This window comes from Festucalex cinctus, chromosome 1 (genome assembly GCF_051991245.1).
Source record: "Festucalex cinctus isolate MCC-2025b chromosome 1, RoL_Fcin_1.0, whole genome shotgun sequence".
In the NCBI taxonomy this organism is placed as follows: domain Eukaryota; kingdom Metazoa; phylum Chordata; class Actinopteri; order Syngnathiformes; family Syngnathidae; genus Festucalex; species Festucalex cinctus.
The window spans coordinates 52,116,872-52,137,167 of NC_135411.1; the positions used below are offsets into that span (position 1 = coordinate 52,116,872).

At 40.0% G+C, this 20,296-nt stretch overlaps 1 protein-coding gene across 2 annotated transcripts in view; it reads left to right on the forward strand.

Moving 5' to 3' along the window:
* Positions 1-20,296, forward strand: part of cacna1ia (calcium voltage-gated channel subunit alpha1 Ia) — a 242,043-nt gene that overhangs the window by 142,296 nt on the left and 79,451 nt on the right. For both annotated transcript variants that reach the window (XM_077541159.1, XM_077541150.1), the window contains 11 exons: positions 5,343-5,494; positions 5,579-5,764; positions 6,893-7,010; positions 7,087-7,242; positions 7,648-7,738; positions 8,371-8,525; positions 10,481-11,209; positions 13,124-13,224; positions 13,858-13,981; positions 15,583-15,651; positions 19,928-20,106. In XM_077541159.1, the coding sequence (XP_077397285.1) occupies positions 5,343-5,494; positions 5,579-5,764; positions 6,893-7,010; positions 7,087-7,242; positions 7,648-7,738; positions 8,371-8,525; positions 10,481-11,209; positions 13,124-13,224; positions 13,858-13,981; positions 15,583-15,651; positions 19,928-20,106 (2,060 nt within the window). The remainder of the gene's footprint in view (positions 1-5,342; positions 5,495-5,578; positions 5,765-6,892; positions 7,011-7,086; positions 7,243-7,647; positions 7,739-8,370; positions 8,526-10,480; positions 11,210-13,123; positions 13,225-13,857; positions 13,982-15,582; positions 15,652-19,927; positions 20,107-20,296) is intronic.

The window sequence follows — 20,296 nt, forward strand, 5'->3', positions numbered from 1 at the left end:
CGTGCGCATTTCAAAGCAGGCATATGTGCAAGCACATGCATTTGCATGCACGCTCACGCAGATGCTTCTGTCTCCTTTGAGCCTCCCTAACAACAAACACTGATACCATTGTTTGGATGTTTTGTAGCAGCAAGGTCCAACCTGATTTCAAACTGGAGCACAGATGTGCTCGTTTCCACCAAAAAGCTGCTCAAGATGAACATTGATATCAGGAGTGTACCACTTTTAAGTGAAGTACCGCATTCTCCGCATTATAAGGCGCACCGTCAATGAATGACATATTTTCAAACTTTTTCCATATATAAGGCGCTACAGTAGAGGCTGGAGTTACGTTATGCATCCATTAGATGGTGCTGCGCTAAAGGGAATGTCAACAAAACAGTCCGATAGGTCAGTCAAACTTTATTAATAGATTACAACCCATCTTTCTGACAACTCCATTCACTCCCAAAATGAATAAACAGCTGTTTTATTATTTTCTCTGAGGTAAAGTATTCGTATTAGCTAGCGATCCAAGATGGCGGGATCTTCTGCATCACCGATCGTGCAGGGTCACCGATAGCGTCTTGACAGCGAGACCTGTTGCGGCTCAATATTGATCCATATATAAGGTGCACTGGATTATAAGGCGCATGGTCAGCTTTTGAAAAAATTGAAGGTTTTTAGATGCGCCTTATAGTCGTGAAAATACGGTACTTGATTGGGCCCTCTCACAAGACAAGTTAGGAAGTGTCTGTTGTAATGTAGATTTTAGAGGTGTCGGTCGTTTAAAATTTTTAATCGTAAATAAACACATGACTTCAATAATTAATTCACGATTAATTGCAAATTAATTTTCCATCTCAATTTATATACAAATTTACAATTAAATGTGCAAATTGTTTTTCCAATATTTCTCTTGTTAACATAAAAGTGGGAAGAAATGTTAACCTAATCGAAACATGGTTGCATTTTTTAGTCAATGATACAGTAATTTCATAACAATTCATAAAATTGTTTTTAAATAGAAACACAATTAAAGGTGTGTGGTCCAAATTTATTTTGGTCTGTCGGGGATGTTTCAGGGCAGATACTCAACATTTTCCTTCCAGCCAAGCCACGGAAGCAAGTGACTATCAGTGGTATATCCAAAGTTCGCTGTGTAAATGCACGCTCCTGATTGGTGGGCTGGTTTCATGCTCGTTCCTGGTTGGCTGCTTCCAGGAGGCACGGGGCGAGCGATTATGAGTGGTTTATGCAAATTTTGCTGTGCGAACGTCCGCTCCTGATTGGCGGGCTGTTTCCGCGGACGGGTTAGGAGTCCTATGCATTGTCTTGTCTGCATATGCAAAGTCGGTTGTGCGACCTCACATTCTTCATCGTTAGGTTGCTTTCATGCTCCATCCTGGTTGGCTGCTTCCTTGAGCGTCAGTTTTGAATGTTGTGTTTACAAACAGAAATGGAAAAACTTCGAACCATGCCTTTAAGTTGGTCTAAATATGTTTAAAAGCAGTATTAGTTTGTAAAGAGTTGTTACTAATTAGCATGTACATCTGTCAATGCATAAAATTAAATTAGTTAATAACGTAATGTTCCTTTAAAGTTTAACGTCAGGCATAAAAAAAACTAAAAAAAAAAAAACGAAAAAAAAAAAACTAACCATCTCCCAACAAATGCTGAAAATGTCTTTTTGTAAAGTTCTCCGAAAGTTTTCAAGGTTTTAATTGCTTGTGTTCGTGTGGAAATGGCCAAAAACAAGACTGCTTGCGTTATTAATGTTTGGTTTTGATTGTCACCGTGTCAGATATTTCTAACTGTGCTTTCTGGTGACCTGTATTTTGCTATGTGTCGCGCAAAGTACTGTGTATGCAGTTGATGTAATTCCGTTTTACACACTAGTACTACAACTGCAGTAAAAAAACAGTAATAAATGTTTTGTGAATTGAATGCCTCAAGACAGTATCTATCAAATTTTAGGATAATTATCTTTATATTTTTATACCGTATTGAATCTGCCGAATCTTATTAGATACGTGTTTACTACAGTACAATAATCCATAAAGGCATTTCTGTCGAAGACAGTCTGGCACATTAGACTTGGAAGTTCCTACCCTGCTTAATCATTGATATTCAAGCACCATTCAGTGAGAAGACTGAAGAGGAAATAAATGATGACTTCTAATGGACTGGATGTAAGGATATACGATGAAGACGATTGATAGATAATGAGTCGGAAAAGCTGAACAGAAGAAATTATGTGTGAGCTGTTAAACTGTGCGGTAGAAGGTTTGTCAATAAATCTCATTTTCACAGGCCTTCGCAGCACAGGCCACTTTGAGGTACTGGCACGTTGCAATACTGGCACATTGGATTTATTTATTTTTTAAAGCATTTTAAAACATTTTGTGAGTTTACAAGTATGTTTATGCCCTTAACTGTAGTCTCTTATTAAGGTTTATTTTACCCCAAAATGAAATTTTGACTTTTTCCTTGCCCATTTGGTGGTTTGAATCATGGGATGTCTCCAATCATACAAGTAGAGATGGGCAAGTCCCAAAAAAACAAGTATTGGTACCGATACCAGCCTTATTTTAATGCAGAGCTGTTGTGAAGCCCACCTTTATTGTGTCCAAGTCAAGTCACAGTCCACGAGGCGTGAGGCCAAGTGCAAGTTCAGATGAGATCAAGCGTAAACCTTAATGAAGAAATACCATTTTCATGACCACAAAATTAGAGAAATGTCATTAACACTCTTCTTGGATGCCATGTAACCTTTTGCTTTATTAACCGTGTGTGCACAACTGCAGATGAACAACGAAAGCAATGTCCGAAAGTCCGGACTTGAGTACGACAGCCCTGTTTTAAGGTATCGGTACACGTGACACTGGCCGATACTGCTATCTTGTGGCCCATATTACCATCAGGAATTAGAAATTAGAAGACGAGATTAGATTCGTTAGATTAGATTAATTTTATGCAATTTTGAGGAAAATGCTACATATAGCATGGGATATATAGGTCTTTCTTTAAAATTATGTCACTGTTTTTTTGTTTGTTTTGTTTTTATGTATCAAGCATACTAGTGGTATCGGTACTTGATATCAGTAACTGCTCAAGAGTTGAGTATACATATGCTGGTGACAGTTTGAAAAAAAATGTCATATCGAACCAATAAGTACAAACAGTACTTGGAATTGCAACTTGTGCAACATGTCACAGTAAAACTTTGCGCATTGTTTCAATGTGGAAGCAATCATATACCATACTATACTATATGTTGCATTCACATTGTAGGTGTTGTTGTTATGATCCCAAATCGTGTCGCACCTGACTGGCTCTGAGGAGGTCACAGACATCCACCAAGGCTGAACATTGTTACTTTGGATCAGCACCAAATTTTTCAGAGACACTTTCTGCATTCATTATGCTTGGTCATTAGAATTGAGGCTTTGTTCACTTTGAAATTGAAAACACTTGTGAGAAGAAAAATCACACTATTAAAGTGAACAAAGCAAAAATCAATGTGGATAATGGCAAACGTGAGCTTGTGTTTTATTACAATGGAGCATTTTTCTGGCTTTTCTTTCTGGATGCAAAAGCCAATATGCCATTAGCCAAAACACAGCAGTCACAAACCAGCGGGGGACACCACTTTGGCAATGTGTCGTATTTGGCTAGAGTGCATGTTTATGGAGCTTGGAACGTTCCAGATGTGTTATCAAACAGTTTTCAGATAAATGGATCAGCTTTTGTGGCGCTCAGTAGTCTCGCTAGACTTGTTGTTATCTTAGCAACATCATTGCCACCATTGAGCTTGTTGCTTTTCAACTGATTTGTTTCAACGAGTTTTCTCTTTCCTCTCCTCTCGCCTTGACCACTTCTACCACCCTTCTCCCCCTCTGTGATCGACAGGAGGATATTGATTTAGAAGAGATGGGTCTCCTTGATAATGGGACTTTGAAAAAAAGGAAGAAAAAGGGGAGTTACAGAGCTGGAGGGGATGAAGATAGATTGGGAGGAAAAGCGGATTAAAGGGGTGGATGGAGGTGTGTGAGTGTACTTTTCCTCTGCCATGGTCCGTCAACTTTGTCACAGCTTGCCAGCTGTTTTGACTGCTGACTTGGAAACTGAAAGTCTGTGGTATAAGAGGATGTTTGTGATCCATGTCATGCACAACACACATTCACACTTGCGTAAGTGTGTACACATCCCACAACAAACCGAATTGAAAATGGTCATGGATGTGGCGTAGTGATGTGTCGGTCACGAATGAATCGAATCTTTTGAACGGCTCTTCAACGTGAACTATGGGAACCGAGTCTTTATCGAGAGCCGATATGGGCAATATCGTGACATCGCGATATTAAAACTGCCACAATATCGTCGTCGTCATGTTCACAATATTTAAAAGGAACGCATTTGTGAAAAAAGTCAGGTTGATTTCCATTTGTGCAGTTCTAGCACCCTCTAGTGGCTAGTTTATTTTAATTTGAAGTAAATTTTCATTAGGGATGTTTTGGCCTTCTATGTTTAAAATCTATGCTAATTGTCAGATGAAGGGGAATCTAATTTGCTTGTGAAGCGATCAATGTGTGCTTGCATTACCAAGTAAGTGCCTCAATATTGTTATTAGAGATTAAAGGTGGTTTATATGCATTGCTGTTATGTACAAAAGCACAATATTGTGCTTTTTTTTTAAAGTATGTGCTCTCTTTTTTACAATATTGTGATCTTTTTTTAAATATCGCCAACGCCCCCACAATATTGTGCTAATTATCGTATCGTGACCTTCATATCGTGATAATATCGTATCGTGATGTTTGGATATCGTTACATCCCTACACCGCTCACTGCGCATGCCTGCTTTAGCGGCATGGCAGACGTTAGAACGTCACGGAGAGACGGAATGAAGAGGAGAGGAGGCGTACAACACCAGTGCGGGAGAAAAACTGGGCAGGGGGGTGGCAGGGGAGGAGGAGCTGCCGAAGGACTCACGACCTAGTAGAAGTGAGGGGCTAAAAGGTAGATTTGATAGATGTGACAGCTAGATAGACACTCTACTGTCTATCTGTCACTAGACAGTCAAAATATTGCTGGTGCATTGTACACATGCACGTGCTGGTCAATGTATGTAAAGTGTTGTACACTACACATTTATATTTTTTATATGTTCCAAGAGAATAAAACTTCAATGAATGTTATTTTTTTAGACAATTCCATATGTCATTTTTTTTTTAAATGGCATTGCTATTTTCAAAAATGCTAAAAAAAACAAAACAACAACAACAAAAAACATGAGAGCCAGTCTTCTGAACGGTTCTTCCTGTTTCTGTTTAGTGATTTGTTGTGTTTCCTTTCCCCAGCCAGAGGAGCTTACCAACGTGCTGGAGATCTGCAACATTGTTTTCACCAGCATGTTCACCCTGGAGATGATCCTCAAGCTGACAGCCTTTGGCTTCTTTGATTACCTGAGGAACCCCTATAACATCTTTGATGGCATCATCGTCATCATCAGGTCTGAAGGAGATTTATTTTTTTCTGTTTATGGATTATATTTAGAATCACTTTTGTTCACTATAATGGCATCTGTTCACTGCAGTGTGTGTGAGATTATCGGTCAGGCGGACGGCGGCCTGTCAGTGCTGAGGACCTTCAGACTGCTGCGGGTCATTAAGTTGGTCAGGTTCATGCCCGCCCTGAGGCGTCAATTGGTGGTTCTGATGAAGACAATGGACAACGTGGCAACCTTCTGTATGCTGCTCATGCTCTTCATTTTCATCTTCAGGTATCAAGAGGCCGTACCCAATATTTGTTTGTGCTTTAGGGTTTAATACGGTACATAGATCTTCAGATTGTAATATGGGCCTTGTTCAAGAGGCTTTCATACCAGCAATGAACTGCATTGTACGATAAAACATCATCTGAGGGAATAGAAGATTAAAGTCCTGTGTAGTCGTAGAGCAGTCCAAGCAGACATACAGCCAAAGGCCTAAAAGCAATTTGTGCAAAAGAGTAGAATTATTTTAATTATTAAAGTGCCAAATCATAATTTCCCAAAGTCCTGTATGTCTCAGCAATTCCCTCTTTGGCTGCTTTTACTTTCCTTTGACCATAAAAGTTATGATTATGTTCTTGCTAATTTGCAGACTGTAAAGAACTAAACTGCTGTAAAATTTGAAAGACATTTTGGCACTTAAACTAAAAGACAACAGCGAGTCAAAAGATGCCGCATAGAGAAATCACAACTATGTGCACGCAGCAGTCTATATTGCTGACTACTTGACCATGAAACTATTCGATCATCCAAATCTATACAGTACCATAACTTGCAAATCTATGACAGCACATTTCCCAAAACGTCAGTGTTGTCGAGCCTTTATGATTAGCCTTGCCTCAGATATCAGCGTTCCATACAGATTTTAATCGGAATGGCGCCCATGGGGAACATAACATAAACTAAACAATATGGGCTTTTAATGAGCAATAAGGCACAGTACTTAAAGCCTCTGTAAAGTTAAAATAAATATGTCTTGTAAATTTGATACTCCACGGAGAAGAGCGCTAACAGCGCTGTCAAATTTGAATGATGAAAAAAAAATTACCAAGTATATCAAATGAGTCTTCAAAATCAAAGAATTAAGGTCTTCTCTCTGCTTGGCGCCTGGAATATAATTCCATAGGGTTGTCACGGGCTTTCCATGGCATGAGAATAGGCGCTAGTTAGCAGCTAGCTTGCGATCTAACTGCCTGACAAATCCAATAGAGACACTTCAGGAAAAATTAAATGTTTACTTTACAGGGACATTTGCCAACGAGCTATAAACACATAAATTGTGAAGACAGCAAACAGATGGATGATAGACCAGCAAGAGTGTTTTGACATTAGCTTTCTAAAATGTTTCTTGTGTTGCAGTATACTGGGGATGCATATCTTCGGCTGCAAGTTCAGTTTGAAGACAGATGCAGGAGACACTGTGCCTGACAGGAAGAACTTTGATTCCCTCCTCTGGGCCATCGTCACTGTCTTTCAGGCACAGATGTTTAACAACTATTCAAATATCCTTGCTGAAAACATGTAGTATTGACAGTGTGTGTACTGGCTTGCAGATTCTGACTCAGGAGGACTGGAACATGGTGCTGTACAACGGCATGGCTTCCACCTCACCGTGCGCTGCTCTCTACTTTGTCGCACTGATGACGTTTGGAAACTATGTGCTCTTCAATTTATTGGTGGCCATCTTGGTGGAAGGTTTTCAAGCTGAAGTAAGACTGCACTAGCGTCCAAACCAGTGATTCCTACTGTATATGTTATTAATGCAGGCTTGAAATAACTTAAAGCTATAGCATTTCACAAATGGTTTGTATAATGGCCTCTCTGATTGCTGCATTTACTGATATCTCAGACACTCAGAGGGATATTTTCATTCATTAAGACAAAGATTTTCCCCAAGTAACCGCCCTATTTTTTCTTTCCTAATTAAACAATGTTGCGGTGAAGCAATTCTATGACATTCATAACTCCTTCCAGTCAATTGGAAGTTGGATCATTTGCAAAACTGGCCCAGCAAATTAAATAAGCAACGGACAAGTACAGCAATAATAACACTTGTTTGCTTGTGATTACAACATTGAACATATCAATCTCACTCTGCTGCCGTCCTTATACAGGGAGATGCAAACCGCTCTTACTCGGACGATGACAGGTCTTCCTGTAATTTTGAGGACAATGAGAAGCCGAAGGATTCTCTTCATCTTTCAGGTAGTAAATGTCACCAGAGGTTGTTGTTATTGACATTACAGTATTTCAAACCATGGCACGGTTATTAATAATCATTACAATAACCAATTGTCGTAATTTTTGCAGATGCCGTATGTATGTATTGCTCCAACCCTTTATAAAAATACAACTGACAAATGTGCCAACACACAAGGCTCTTTATGTTTTGTTCTGACTAAATTTTCTCACCGTAACGAGCATCTTTTTCTTGTCTACAGAGCACAATTGACATTTCTATTCACAACTCTTCTCTTTGCTCCCACTTGGAAAACTCCAAAGCATCACACTCAATAAATTAGCATGTAGCGTCACATTAAAGCGTTTACTATTTAAAGATTGGACAACCTGCTGGCAGGGTATCACCATTACGAGCTCGTCTCTGGCTCTTTCGAGGTGATTCAACTTGGATTAAACCTTCGTGTGTCTCTTAACTGGCCATTATGTCACTTGAGGAAATGTATTCTTGAAAGTAATGGAGTTTAAATTCGGCTCACCTACCTGCAGTAATGTTGAGGTAAAAAGGAGAAGAAAATTGTCTAATCTGTTTTCACGTGGTCTTGGGCTCTTTCATTCATTCATACATAATAGCCTTTCGACTTGGCCTTTTCACACAGACCCAAAGATCTGCACGCTGACCCCGAATGGACACTTGGACCTGGGCCCAGTGCCTGCCAGCCTATTTTCTGGAGAGAGGCTGAGCTTTGCTCTCGGGTCGAGGAAGAACAGCGTCATTTCTCTTGGGAGGGCCAACCTGGAGCAGAGGGCTGCGGTAAGTGAACGAGACCCACAGAGGCATTCATCTTTTGCGACAGCGGATTGATTTCAGCTTTAATGTGACGTACATCATATTTATTTGATATTGCGGTATATCTTTGCTGACTATATATTTCTGAGCGTTTGTGACTCCATGAAAGACTTTCTTCAGTAGCAAATCATCGTTTTTATTGTGGGTTTTTAATTTGCAAAAGAAACTATTTGATCAAGTAAAAACGGCATTTAGTTGATTAAAAATGCACCATATGGATCAAAGTACTGAGGCACTGTTAATTACTGAATCCAGTGGGGGTGGGGGGTAAAACATTTTAGTGAATCCTTCTATTTTCAAGAACATTTCGAGCATTTACATACATAGATGAATGAAAAATGGTAATTGTGAACCAGGTCCTCTTTTCAATCGCCAGTGGTCGCAAGCATTTCTCCAAACAAGCTCCAAAATCTTGTAGAAAGCTTTACTGGTGGAGCAGATTTCCTTTAAAATTGGCGCTTGTGCCAATACCAGTTTGTATACAAATATGCGAAGGGGTCATACACTTGTTGGCAAACAATTAGATATTTTAACTCATTCACTCCCAGCCTTTTTCACTGAAGCAACCCCATTCGCTACCGGCTGTTTTACTGGATTTTGACTGATTCTGCAAGGCCCACATATTATTGTGTTCTATTTAGGGCTGTCAAAGTTAAAGCATTAATAAATTAATTAATCACAGAAAATTGTCGCATTAATCACGTAATAACGCAATTTAATCGAACTATTTTTTTTGGGACCGCACTTGAGCCTTGAACGTTACCGCGGATGGTTACATTGAAGGCTGCGCAGGTCAGTGATGAGGTCAATGCACGGCATTTCCTACGCCTGTTGTTCCAAAATGAGCGGGGTGACTCCAGTTGGTGTGCTCGGTGGTAAATTTCGCTTTCAAAAACACCTCGACGGGACTTTAGATGAAACAAAAGTCATTTGTGTTTAATTAATTAATAATTGCTGAATGGCACCCAATTGATGAACTCCTCCTGGGTGCCTTTCCTTACAGGGTACTTCTGTGCCCCGCCATGTTGTGGTTTTCATGTGTTTGTTGGCTTTTGGGTGTGTCTGTGTGTACGATCATTGGGAGGGGGGGTTCTTTTTCTCTTTTTTTTATTTTTTTTATTTTATTGTATTATAGATGTCCAGCACTTTGAGTTGCATTTTAAATGTATGAAAGGTGCTATATAAATAAAGTTGATTGATTGATTGATTGATTGATATGATGCTGTTATGTTTTGAGCAATACACGCATGCATGCAATTGCGTACATGCATTTAATCAATGTTTGCAAATGACATTCAGATAATAAAATGAGTTGATGTCAAAATATTACAGTATTTTATATTACGTGAGTAATTTAGCTGATTAATCGTGATTAATCAAAATTAAAAAGTGTGATTAATCAGATTAAAAATTTTAATCGTTTGACAGCACTACTTCTATTTCTATAAAACATGGAACATACCAAAAAAAGATTAGAATCTCTTCTTTCACCAGGTAAAAAATATACATATTTATATTGGTTTCTGTTTTGTAGCAATTAGCATTAGAATATAGCTCAATTTCATCATTATTCCCATCCAGCTGAAAACAGTGGGAAAAAGAGCTTGTTGCAACATGGCCCTGACCCGATATCTTATACTCTGCTGCCACCTGCTAGCTGTGTATTATAATAACTACCTTTGCTTTAAGTGATCTCTTCAGGTCAGAAGCTGCATCAAAGCCTTCTGTATGCTCGAGCATAAAAAACATGATAAATGTAAAAATCTGTTTGTGGTAGTGAAAGAGAGAGTATTAAATATAAATTTTTAAGTTTTCCGGGTTTAAATGAGTTAATGGAGAGACATTGGAGTACCCATTGGATCTGTTTGTATTCTTTTTTGAGTAATCCAAAGTCTCAGGAACGTTTCTTTGTTTCTCAGTATCCAGGTCGCAGTTACCACAACTGGGGTCGCCCGCTGCCCCGCCAGCATCAGGCTCCATGGGCTCGTCGCTCCAGTTGGAACAGCCTGATCGGAGGCCGCCCCTGCTCCTCTTCTTCTCCTTCGGCGAGTCCAGCCTTCACCTCCAACTCGGCCAGGCCTTTCTATGGATATGGATTAGGGGGTTTAGGGGGGGTCGTTGGAGGAAGCCTTCGGATCCGAGGTCCCCGTGCCTCCTCATCCCCACTCCGCCACCTCCACAGCGTACACCCAGATGAGGAGGAAAGTCTTCTCTCGCCTCCCGCTGTTGCCTCTCACACACTTCATCTTCGCCATCCTATTCTCCAAGAACATTTTGTACCCAGGAGGGACCGTCGGGCTCTCTCTCTAGAACTTCCCCAATTGCTACAGGTCCCAGGAACACCACATCCTCCTCCGTTGGCACATCGTCCTGTGTCCCCCGCAGCACTCCACGCTCACCAAAGGAAGAGCTTCCCTGGAGGGACGGTCATCGGTGGCGGCGTTGGCTTTGAGAGTCTGAGCCTCATCGGAGGAGTGTACCAAGACTGTAATGGCAAAACCCCTCTGGCACAGCTTCTTCATCCAACTCCTAAACACCAGACTGAGCAGGCTAGTCGGACAAACCACCAAAGGCTGATTTCAGACGTATTTCCTCAGGTGAACACACGGAGTAAGGGCCAGGAGGACATGGATGATGAGCTTGACTATGTAAGTTACTGTTTTGTTTTGTATTCTGTCAAATTACTATACATGTAGATATCAGATTATATGTTTAGTCAAGGGTGACCAGATTTTTACAATTAAAAGCGGGACACTGCAATTTCGCGGAAAACTACATGTACAATAAATTTACACTAGGAACTATTTATAACAAATTTCATCGCTAGTCAATCTGGTGACCAGTGGTTGTCTTACTACTTTAATTGATGTTAAATGCTAACTTGGTTGACAGTACAACAGCGCTAAACAAGTCAACGTACTCACCATTATTCAAGCTGTTTTTGCTGGCTGTGCCGTTTACCTCGCGCCACTCTCGCTTTCTAGCATTTGAAATATATCGCCAAAGCTCAGCTTGTGTTATGATAGTAAGACTCCATTTCCCATGATCTTAGAAGTAGGAAGTAGTTCTAGTTCCGGTGACAAAAACATCCTGTTAGCAATTAGCTGTGATGTAGATTAGTTGTATGAATCACAATGACAACTGTGTGATTGACATACCATGGCCCAAACAATTGGCATGATGACTGGAGCAAAATAAAAAAAAAAGTTCAAAAAGAAAAAGCAGGTCAATAAAATGGGGCTGGCAAAATCAGCCAGGACAGGGCTTTAAATGGGACTGCTGAAGCGGGATGTCTGGTCACACTAGTTTAGTCCATCTTATCAAGTTAAGCAGATAAACTTGCGTTTCCATTTAATCATGTATCCTATAACCAGGATAAATCAAGGCTCATGTGAGTACAAAAGCCCTCAGTGCAGTTCTTTCTGATCTGGAGCGCTTTTTGCAGGTCTCCTTCACATCAAGAAGTTGACGTACATCGCTTTTAATCTTTGTTATGCTTCCTTTGACGACTGCTGCTTGTTTTCTATCTCAGCCATAGTGCACACGAGATACTCTCAACAATGGTGCGCTTTATTATTAGTAGGCGACTCGGTACTGTAGATTCAATGTTACATCTGGTCTGCAGCTGATAATGATTTCATGCAAAATGGTGCCCCCTTACGTTTATTACTATTTATTATGTCAAATTCTTATTCCATAAACTCGATTAATTCTAGATCAGGTTTCAGCAATTCCAGTCTTCAAGCTCCGTAGTCCCGCAGGTGTTAATGTTTCTGCCCACTAGCACACCTGCTTCATATAATCACCTCATCAGCATGCACGATAACGATCCTGATCTTTAGTATCAGGTGTGTTGGTAGGCGGAAACATCTACAACCTTCAAGACTTCGGACATCGAGGACTGGAATTGGTGAACACTGTTGTAGATCATGCAATGTAGTTTTGCTTTAATAATTGGGGGAGTTAGTTCCCCTTTGACAAACTTGATGTCTACGTACAGTATCTCCTCAAAGGACACATACTGGTACAGTATTCGCAACAAAATGGAACATGAATGTTCCTGGTGAACCATTGTCAGCTCACATTTGTTAGTTTTGAATAGGATCAACAGTATAGAAAAGATGTGTACTGTATATTCCTGACATGAAAAGCAGTCTAATTCCACAGATGGAATCTAAAGTGAACAAATACAGTGCCTGTCATTAAGCCATCAACTCTTGTCTTTTAGTACACGCATTTACACATGCAAAATCTTTTGCTCTCATGTGTGGGATTTTCAAGCACTTTGTAAACTCGGCACTTCTTATCTCTCAGGCCCCTTGAGTGTCTTATTGTTTCCATTGTAAATAAGGTTGTGTACAAGAGAAACACGGTTAATTAGAAGGGACTATTCAGACAGCGGGGAAGAGTGCGATACAGATGGTAAAGCTGGTCGACGCTTCAAGCTGTTTCTATATGTGTTTCAATACTGTAAATAACTGAAACACTGGGGGTGTGTAGAGCCAGCTCAGTGTATTTTTATGTTTACGACCTAAAACGTGTGACGGATTTTTCTGTTGCAGAGCTTGTGCTTCCGCATCCAAAAGATGTTGGAGGCACACAAGCCAGACTGGTGTGAGTCCAGAGAGGACTGGTCAGTCTTTCTCTTCTCTCCACAGAACAAGTGAGTCCCCATCATCCACCTCAATTCCATGATGGCATTACTGTGAGTTGCTTCAAATTAGCCCCAGGAAATTTCACAGCAACAAAAATAAATTGTGCCCCCCCCACCCCACCCCTCCCCCTATCCTATCAAAAAGGAGGGCCAAGACTCCATTAGAGTATCGATTGCCATTTGAAGAAATAGTCACGGGAGGGTTTCTTTAATATCCTGCATCATCTTTTGTGGTTTCAGTAGATGCAGCTCTTTAATAAAACACATTGAAATGGTGCCAAATGGGTTGTAAAACTGATTATTCTTTTCATTTAGTTCATTTTCTTTCCTTCCATTCCAGTACGCATTGCTGTGAGGATATTTAATTGCTTTTGGGCAGCACAAACCGTGCCACATGCCAAATGTGGAAATGTGCGTTCAGTATATTTCATCCCATTGTATCACGTTTGATGTGCTCTCTGTTCTGCATTGCAACAGCAGGCTGGGGCTTACTCGCGTGTCGTAATTTGTTGAAGAGAAGGATTTTAATTGTATTGGAACAGGTGGAATTATAGTAAAACAACAATTGCGTTTCCTGTTTTTCCTCATTCTTGTCCCTCTGTTACTATTTTTTTTTTTTTTTTTAACACTTCCCTGCTTTAGGTTTCGACAGATCTGCCAGTCCATCATCGCTCATAAGCTGTTTGATTACGTGGTGCTGGCCTTCATCTTTTCCAATTGCATCACAGTGGCTCTCGAGAGGCCCAGGATCCTTCAGGGCAGCTTGGTAAATCAATCAAATGCATGGATGCACATGTATGACACATATGATCACGTTTTCACCGCCTTCGTTAGATTCCACATTGCTTCCCTATGACGTCAGCTGCTAGTCCAGCCGGGTTCCATTGCACATCTCCCCACACCACACTCCATCCTCCTACATGTACAAGTCTTGAGATTTGTTGTAATGTCTGCATGTGCGAGTTTTTTTTTTCCCCTAGGCTTATCCTATTCTCCCATCAGGCCTTGTCTTTTTTGTTCCCCCTCCCGTCGCATCTTCCCTTCTCCTTCTGTTGGTCTTTATTTTACATGTTTCTTGGATGGGTTGACCCTTCACTCCCGGCTGTTTTATTGGATTTTGACTAATTTTGCAAGGCCCACAACTATAAAATTCTAAAAACATGGAACCTACCAAATTAAAGATTAAAGTCTCTTCTTTCATCAGGAAAAAAAAAAAAAAAAGTATATTTCTATGTGTTTTCGTTCTGCAGCAATTGACATTAGAATATAGCTAAGTTTCATCATTATACACAAATCTATTTAGAATTGTGAGTAATTAAGCTTTTTTCCAACATGGCCCTGATTGATTTCCTTTACTCTACTGCTACCTGCTGCCCGTTTGTGTAATAACTACCATTTCTTCAACCATTCTTTGCAGTTGAGCGGCTGCATCAAAGCCTTCTCTGTATGCTCTAGCATAAAAAAAAATTAAAAAAATTAAAAAAACAAAAAAAACACACAAAAAAAACGTCTGTCACTTAAAACATTTCAAATAGAACGTATTTATACGTTTTTGGGAGCAAATGAGTTAAGTGAAATGTTGTTTGTACTTGAACAATAAAGATTTCATTCCATTCCATTGCATATATGACTCAAGACTATTAAAAAAAAAAAAAAGTAATCTAAAAATTCTATTTGAAAATATTAACAGTATTTATTTATTTCATCGCATTGAAAGCTGAGCGTGGTGTATCTATTTGTTTATGTGGTTTTTTTTGTGTTTTTTCGTAAAACTACATTTCTAAAAGTGGATGTGTGGGGAGTTGAATGGGATGGGGGTTTTTTTTTTCTTAATATTATTAAGCTTCTCGAGTGACATGTCTCATTAGTTAATGGTTTGAACATTACCTTATATGGACTCATATCCAACTTTTATGGTCTGGAAAATGGTTAGGAATGCTGCAGTTGTCTCTGTTCATGCATTTCTAGGTATTATGGTGGAATTGTCTACTTTACTGTCAGCATAATTAACAATACACCAGTGATATGCATGCACAGAACCCTTTCAAAGCTCGACATGATAATGCAGTGTTTTAATGTCATTCATCCATTAAAAAAGAAATCCACCAAAATTCCAGCATCTTGTTTATTTGTAGAAAATCCTACAAAAAAACCCACAAAAAAAACGTAACAAGAACGAGCTGATGAGTGTGTCTTTGAAGTTATTGCTTCTGACTACAGTTTTCTGCTATAATTCAGGGCAAATTAACTTTTATGGTATAAAAGGTGTCATAAGGAAGACTTTACTACACCATATTGTCGCATTGTATCGTATTTTTCATTTTACTGTCATCCTCTCTTGTTGTCTGCTTGTCTCTTTCAATTCAGGAAAGGGTGTTTCTCACCATATCCAACTACATCTTTACGGCCATCTTTGTTGGCGAGATGACACTCAAGGTAACATTTTACTATGTTTCTATATTATACATTTTACTATGTCTCTATATTATAGCCACACACACAACTACATGTACACAACTACACTTTTGCGCACAGTTAATCCTTCCTCATAAGTCCCTTTTCTTAAACCCCCAACCCACCCTTGTTTCCTCCTTGTATCCTCTCGACTTCCACCACCCACTGATAGTCTCTGTTTTCCCTGCGATCCTTTGGCACAAGTGCGCCATCCATTATGCACTCCCACAATCAATTATTAACCAATCACGCGCCGCCAAGCAGCCGCAGACTTGTCAGCCCCCCGGCCGAGCCGTACATGTATCCCTCTGTGCCTCTGTCTGTCTGAGCCTTGTGCGTCTATAACACGTGTTGTGGGGGTGTGTATGTGTGTGTGTAGCATTCATCTCTCCGCAGGATGCCACTGCTGAGCTTTGTGTTAGTGCACAAGATGCAGCCAAGTAAAAGGGACAACACAGCAGGCTTGATGAAGTGGTCAGCATGCTACTCGATATTTCAGTGTTTTTTCTTCTTTCGTTCGAGTGGAAGGCTTCGGGTGCATTTCACAACTAATTGATTGCCGTCTGCAGATTTTCTGTAAATCAGAAACAGATTTCGCGTTTTATCACTATGTGGAATGGAAATCGGTTGCAGGATGTTTGCGCGGATGTTTGAGCTCCTGCAAACTCTCTGAGGTAAACACCATCAAATGTCAGTTGTAGGTTGTTCCCTCCTTTGGCAGCCAAGATGGTGCTGTGTCCATACTGGACTGCATAAGTTACATATGTGTGTGTCATATTCACCAAGGTATTGGGGCTATGTGACATAACAAAAGTAACAATAAAGTAAAACATGAAATGGCTCTGTCAAGGCTATGAGGGGTGGTGGAGGACCCAAGTGCAGGAGGCGGACGAGTCAGGGAGGCAGAGGTGCTCAAAAGGAGTAAATTTAATCAAACAAAACTAAAGTGGCAAACAGGGTTTGGTGACTAAGAATAACAAAATACAGAAGGAAAAAAAAACTATACAAGACAAGACTTAACAATGGCAGCATGGACGTGTGGAAACTAGTGATGTGCTTCTTGGGTCGAATCCCTGAAGCGTGTGCCGAGTAATGTAGATGAGTGGTTCATGAACGGCGTGTCAGTGTGTGTGTTGATGACGTACGTGGTGACGTTTGAAGCCCCACGAAGCAGGTGTACCACGTGACTGATTCAGGAAATGATTCGCTAGGTTTGAGTGTAGTTCGAAATGAAAGCGGCAAAGAAACGCTATGGATTCCCCTTCACTTTTTCTGTTTTCCGGTCCCTTATTGCGCTACTTTTTTTGCTTTTGGCATTCGATTTGACGAGCTTATTTTTGCGATGGAACCAGCAAGAAAGAGATTGTCCTTGTTTGGGACTGTAGCACTTTGAGCAGATCTCACCTTAGAAGGTAATGCACTGTAATTACGGTACTATTTTAACAGATTCCAATAATAAAATACAATAAAATGTGACAACACATAAAATTCACATTTTTCTGTTCACAGTTGAAAGTCCCCTTCAGTACTGGGAATCACAGAAATATACGCGTCCAATTCTATACAAACTTGCTATCTCATATCGATGCACCCCTGCTTCATTAGTAACATGTGAAAGAGTTTTTTTTTCCAAAGCAGGTGAAATTCTCTGCAAAAACAAACAAACCGCCTGAGTCCAAAAACTTCGGAAAAAATATTGTTTTTAAATAAAAATGAATAAGCACTTTATTTACCTCCTTATTTCACATTTTCACTTGTTGCATAAGCACAAACATAGACAAAGTAACAGAACAATTCATGTTAAAACACTCTTCAAATATATATTCTTTTGTATTTAGAGCATGATTTACACCCCACCATTTTATTGCATGCACCAAGCATGTTATACATTTTTCTGTCAACATGATGGCGTAGTCGAGGAAATGAATCATCTTGAAGCCCCTACGTGTGTGTGAAGCATTTCACTGCAGGGCTTCATTGCTTTACGGGGCTTCATTTTGCCATCACTAGTGGAAACAAGAACAATGAACCGACAAGAACTGAAGCGAAAACCGATAACTAAGTACACACACTAATTGAGCATGATTAGACACAGCTGGGCAAGACACAAGTGGAAGGGGGTGCTGATTGGTTGACACATGAGGAAGGGCAGGCAAACACAGGTGGACATGGCAAGGCTTAACAAGACTAGGGAAGACAAGGAAAGCAGAACATAAACATGACCAAACTCAAAACTAGAAACCCAACAAAAACAAAGCAAAACCTACCCCAAACAGAAACAAAACATGACAGGCTCCCTTTCATATAGTTGGAGGTCAGTTCTCTAAAGTTCTTCCGTGCCACATTTTTCCCAGCATCATGCCCACTGTTCGCATGAAATTTGAATCTTACAATCAGCATTGGTTGGTCAGGGCCAACAAGCAAGACCTTCTCTTTTGGTGTTTGGCACGATCAAATGCACCAACCTTTCATTTACAACCTAAATTCTAATATTTGTTCCATGAATTTGTAGAAATGTATTCCCAATAGTTCGCTCTCATCATTTTGTAGCATTTCTCATGGCTACTTCTAATTTAGATTATTATTATTTTTTTTGTCCAATTAAATTCCAGCCTCTTTCTACCGCGATATCAAACTAATCTGCCGAGAATCTGCCATCAAAATGAGTAGTGTTGGCCGTAACATAAGCTATGTTAGCAATGGGACTCTTTCTCGAGCAAATCAAATTTCCAGTTCACCTTATCGGGACAGCTAGCTGACCAACAATAAAATACCGATAGTCAGATGATCAGAACAACTTGTTAAAGTGTGACATCTGTAGCGAAACGCACACACATTTCATAATCAGCATTTTTTATGTGAATGCTGCATTTAATTTCATTTTCCCCTCATTATTGAGAAAAATATGGCACATCCGCCTCACATTTCTGAGTTTGGGGGTTCACCTGCCCGCTCCAGCCGTCAGCCTGGTTTTTACAGGCTCCCCATTGCTTGTGTGTGTTGTTTTGAATAATATGTTTAATTAAAGAAAATGTTTGAGAGACCCCGCTACCCTTCTGAGGAATAAGCAGTTCAGAAGATGGATGGATGGATGGATGGATGGATGTTTGATAGGTTAATTGAACACGCTAAATAGTATTTAAACTCCCAGCCATTTTCACAGAAACAATCCCGTTCGCTCCCGGCTGTTTTACTGGATTTTGACTGATTTTGCAAGGACCACAGAATATTGTGTTCAATTGCTAAAAAAGCATGGAACCTATCAAAAGAAAGATTAAAGTCTCTTCTTTCATCAGGAAAAAAAAAGTATGTTTCTATCTCTTTCCGTTTGCAGCAATTAGCATTAGAAGAGAGCTAAGTTTAATCAGTTTTCACAAATCTATTCAAAATTCTAAGTAATTTAGCTTTTTTTTCTAGAAGGCCCTGGTTGATCTCCTTTGTTCTGCTGCCCGTTTGTGTAATAACTACCATTTCTGCAACCGTTCTTTGCAGCTGAGAGGCTGCATCAAAGCCTTCTGTATGCTCTAGCATAAAAAACAACAACAAAAAAACGTATAAATACGTCTTTGGGTCACTTACAACATTAAAAAAAAACGTATTTACACGTTATTGGGAGCAAATGAGTTGTTAGTGTGAATGCTTGTATGTCTATATAGTCCCTATGATTGGCTTGCGACCAATTCAGGATGTACTCTACCTCTCACCCAATAGTCAGCTGGGATTGGTCAGATAGGTCATAGGTAAGATGTGGATAAGGTCGGGCAAATCCCCTGCTTACAGATGACCAAAATATCTCGATAAGAAGAAAAATTAAGACATGGTCCAACCCCTGGTTCACCAATGATCTGAATTGTTTTGCCATCCTAATACCTTTTCCATGTCATGCTTCACTTATTTGTGGAAGGTGTAATAGCGTATACCAAAACACAATGATATAATACAAAGTAGGCTGTCATCGAACGTACAATAATGAGGTTTATGTCTGCTCTCATATACTGGATGTGTGAGTGTGTCAGAACTCAACGATTTGACACTGCTGTCTGCCTTCTGTTGTTTGATTGGAGTTTTGGTGATGTCTTCCCTCTGATGTTCTCCTTTTTTGCTATTCTGCTGTATCATTCATATTTGACAGGTGTAAACTAAAGAGCTGTTTTCCTACAGACAGTACAACTTGTTTGCAACTTGAGCATAGTCTGTGTTCTGTAAGAGTGTGTTTCACCTTCCTTATACCTTCTATCTCGTCTCGTCTCGTTTCCAGGTGGTTTCCATGGGCCTGTACATGGGGGAGCAGGCGTATTTGCGGAGCAGCTGGAACGTTCTGGATGGCTTCCTGGTTTTTGTGTCTTTAATTGACATTGTGGTGTCAATGGCGGGCGGGGCGAAGATCCTGGGTGTGCTCAGAGTCCTCCGTCTGCTCAGGACATTACGTCCTCTCAGGTGCTCTAAAAAGCAACAAATTGCACATTTTTCAAGTTCATAAATATATTAATGACATTATTTGTCGCACAAAATGATTCGGTGCAGTGTCACCGCTTCTGAGGTGATTGGTAATATGACAATGTTCTACATGACATTCAAACAACATTGCGAAATATTCCCAAATGTCTGTCATGATTTTGCATCGGAT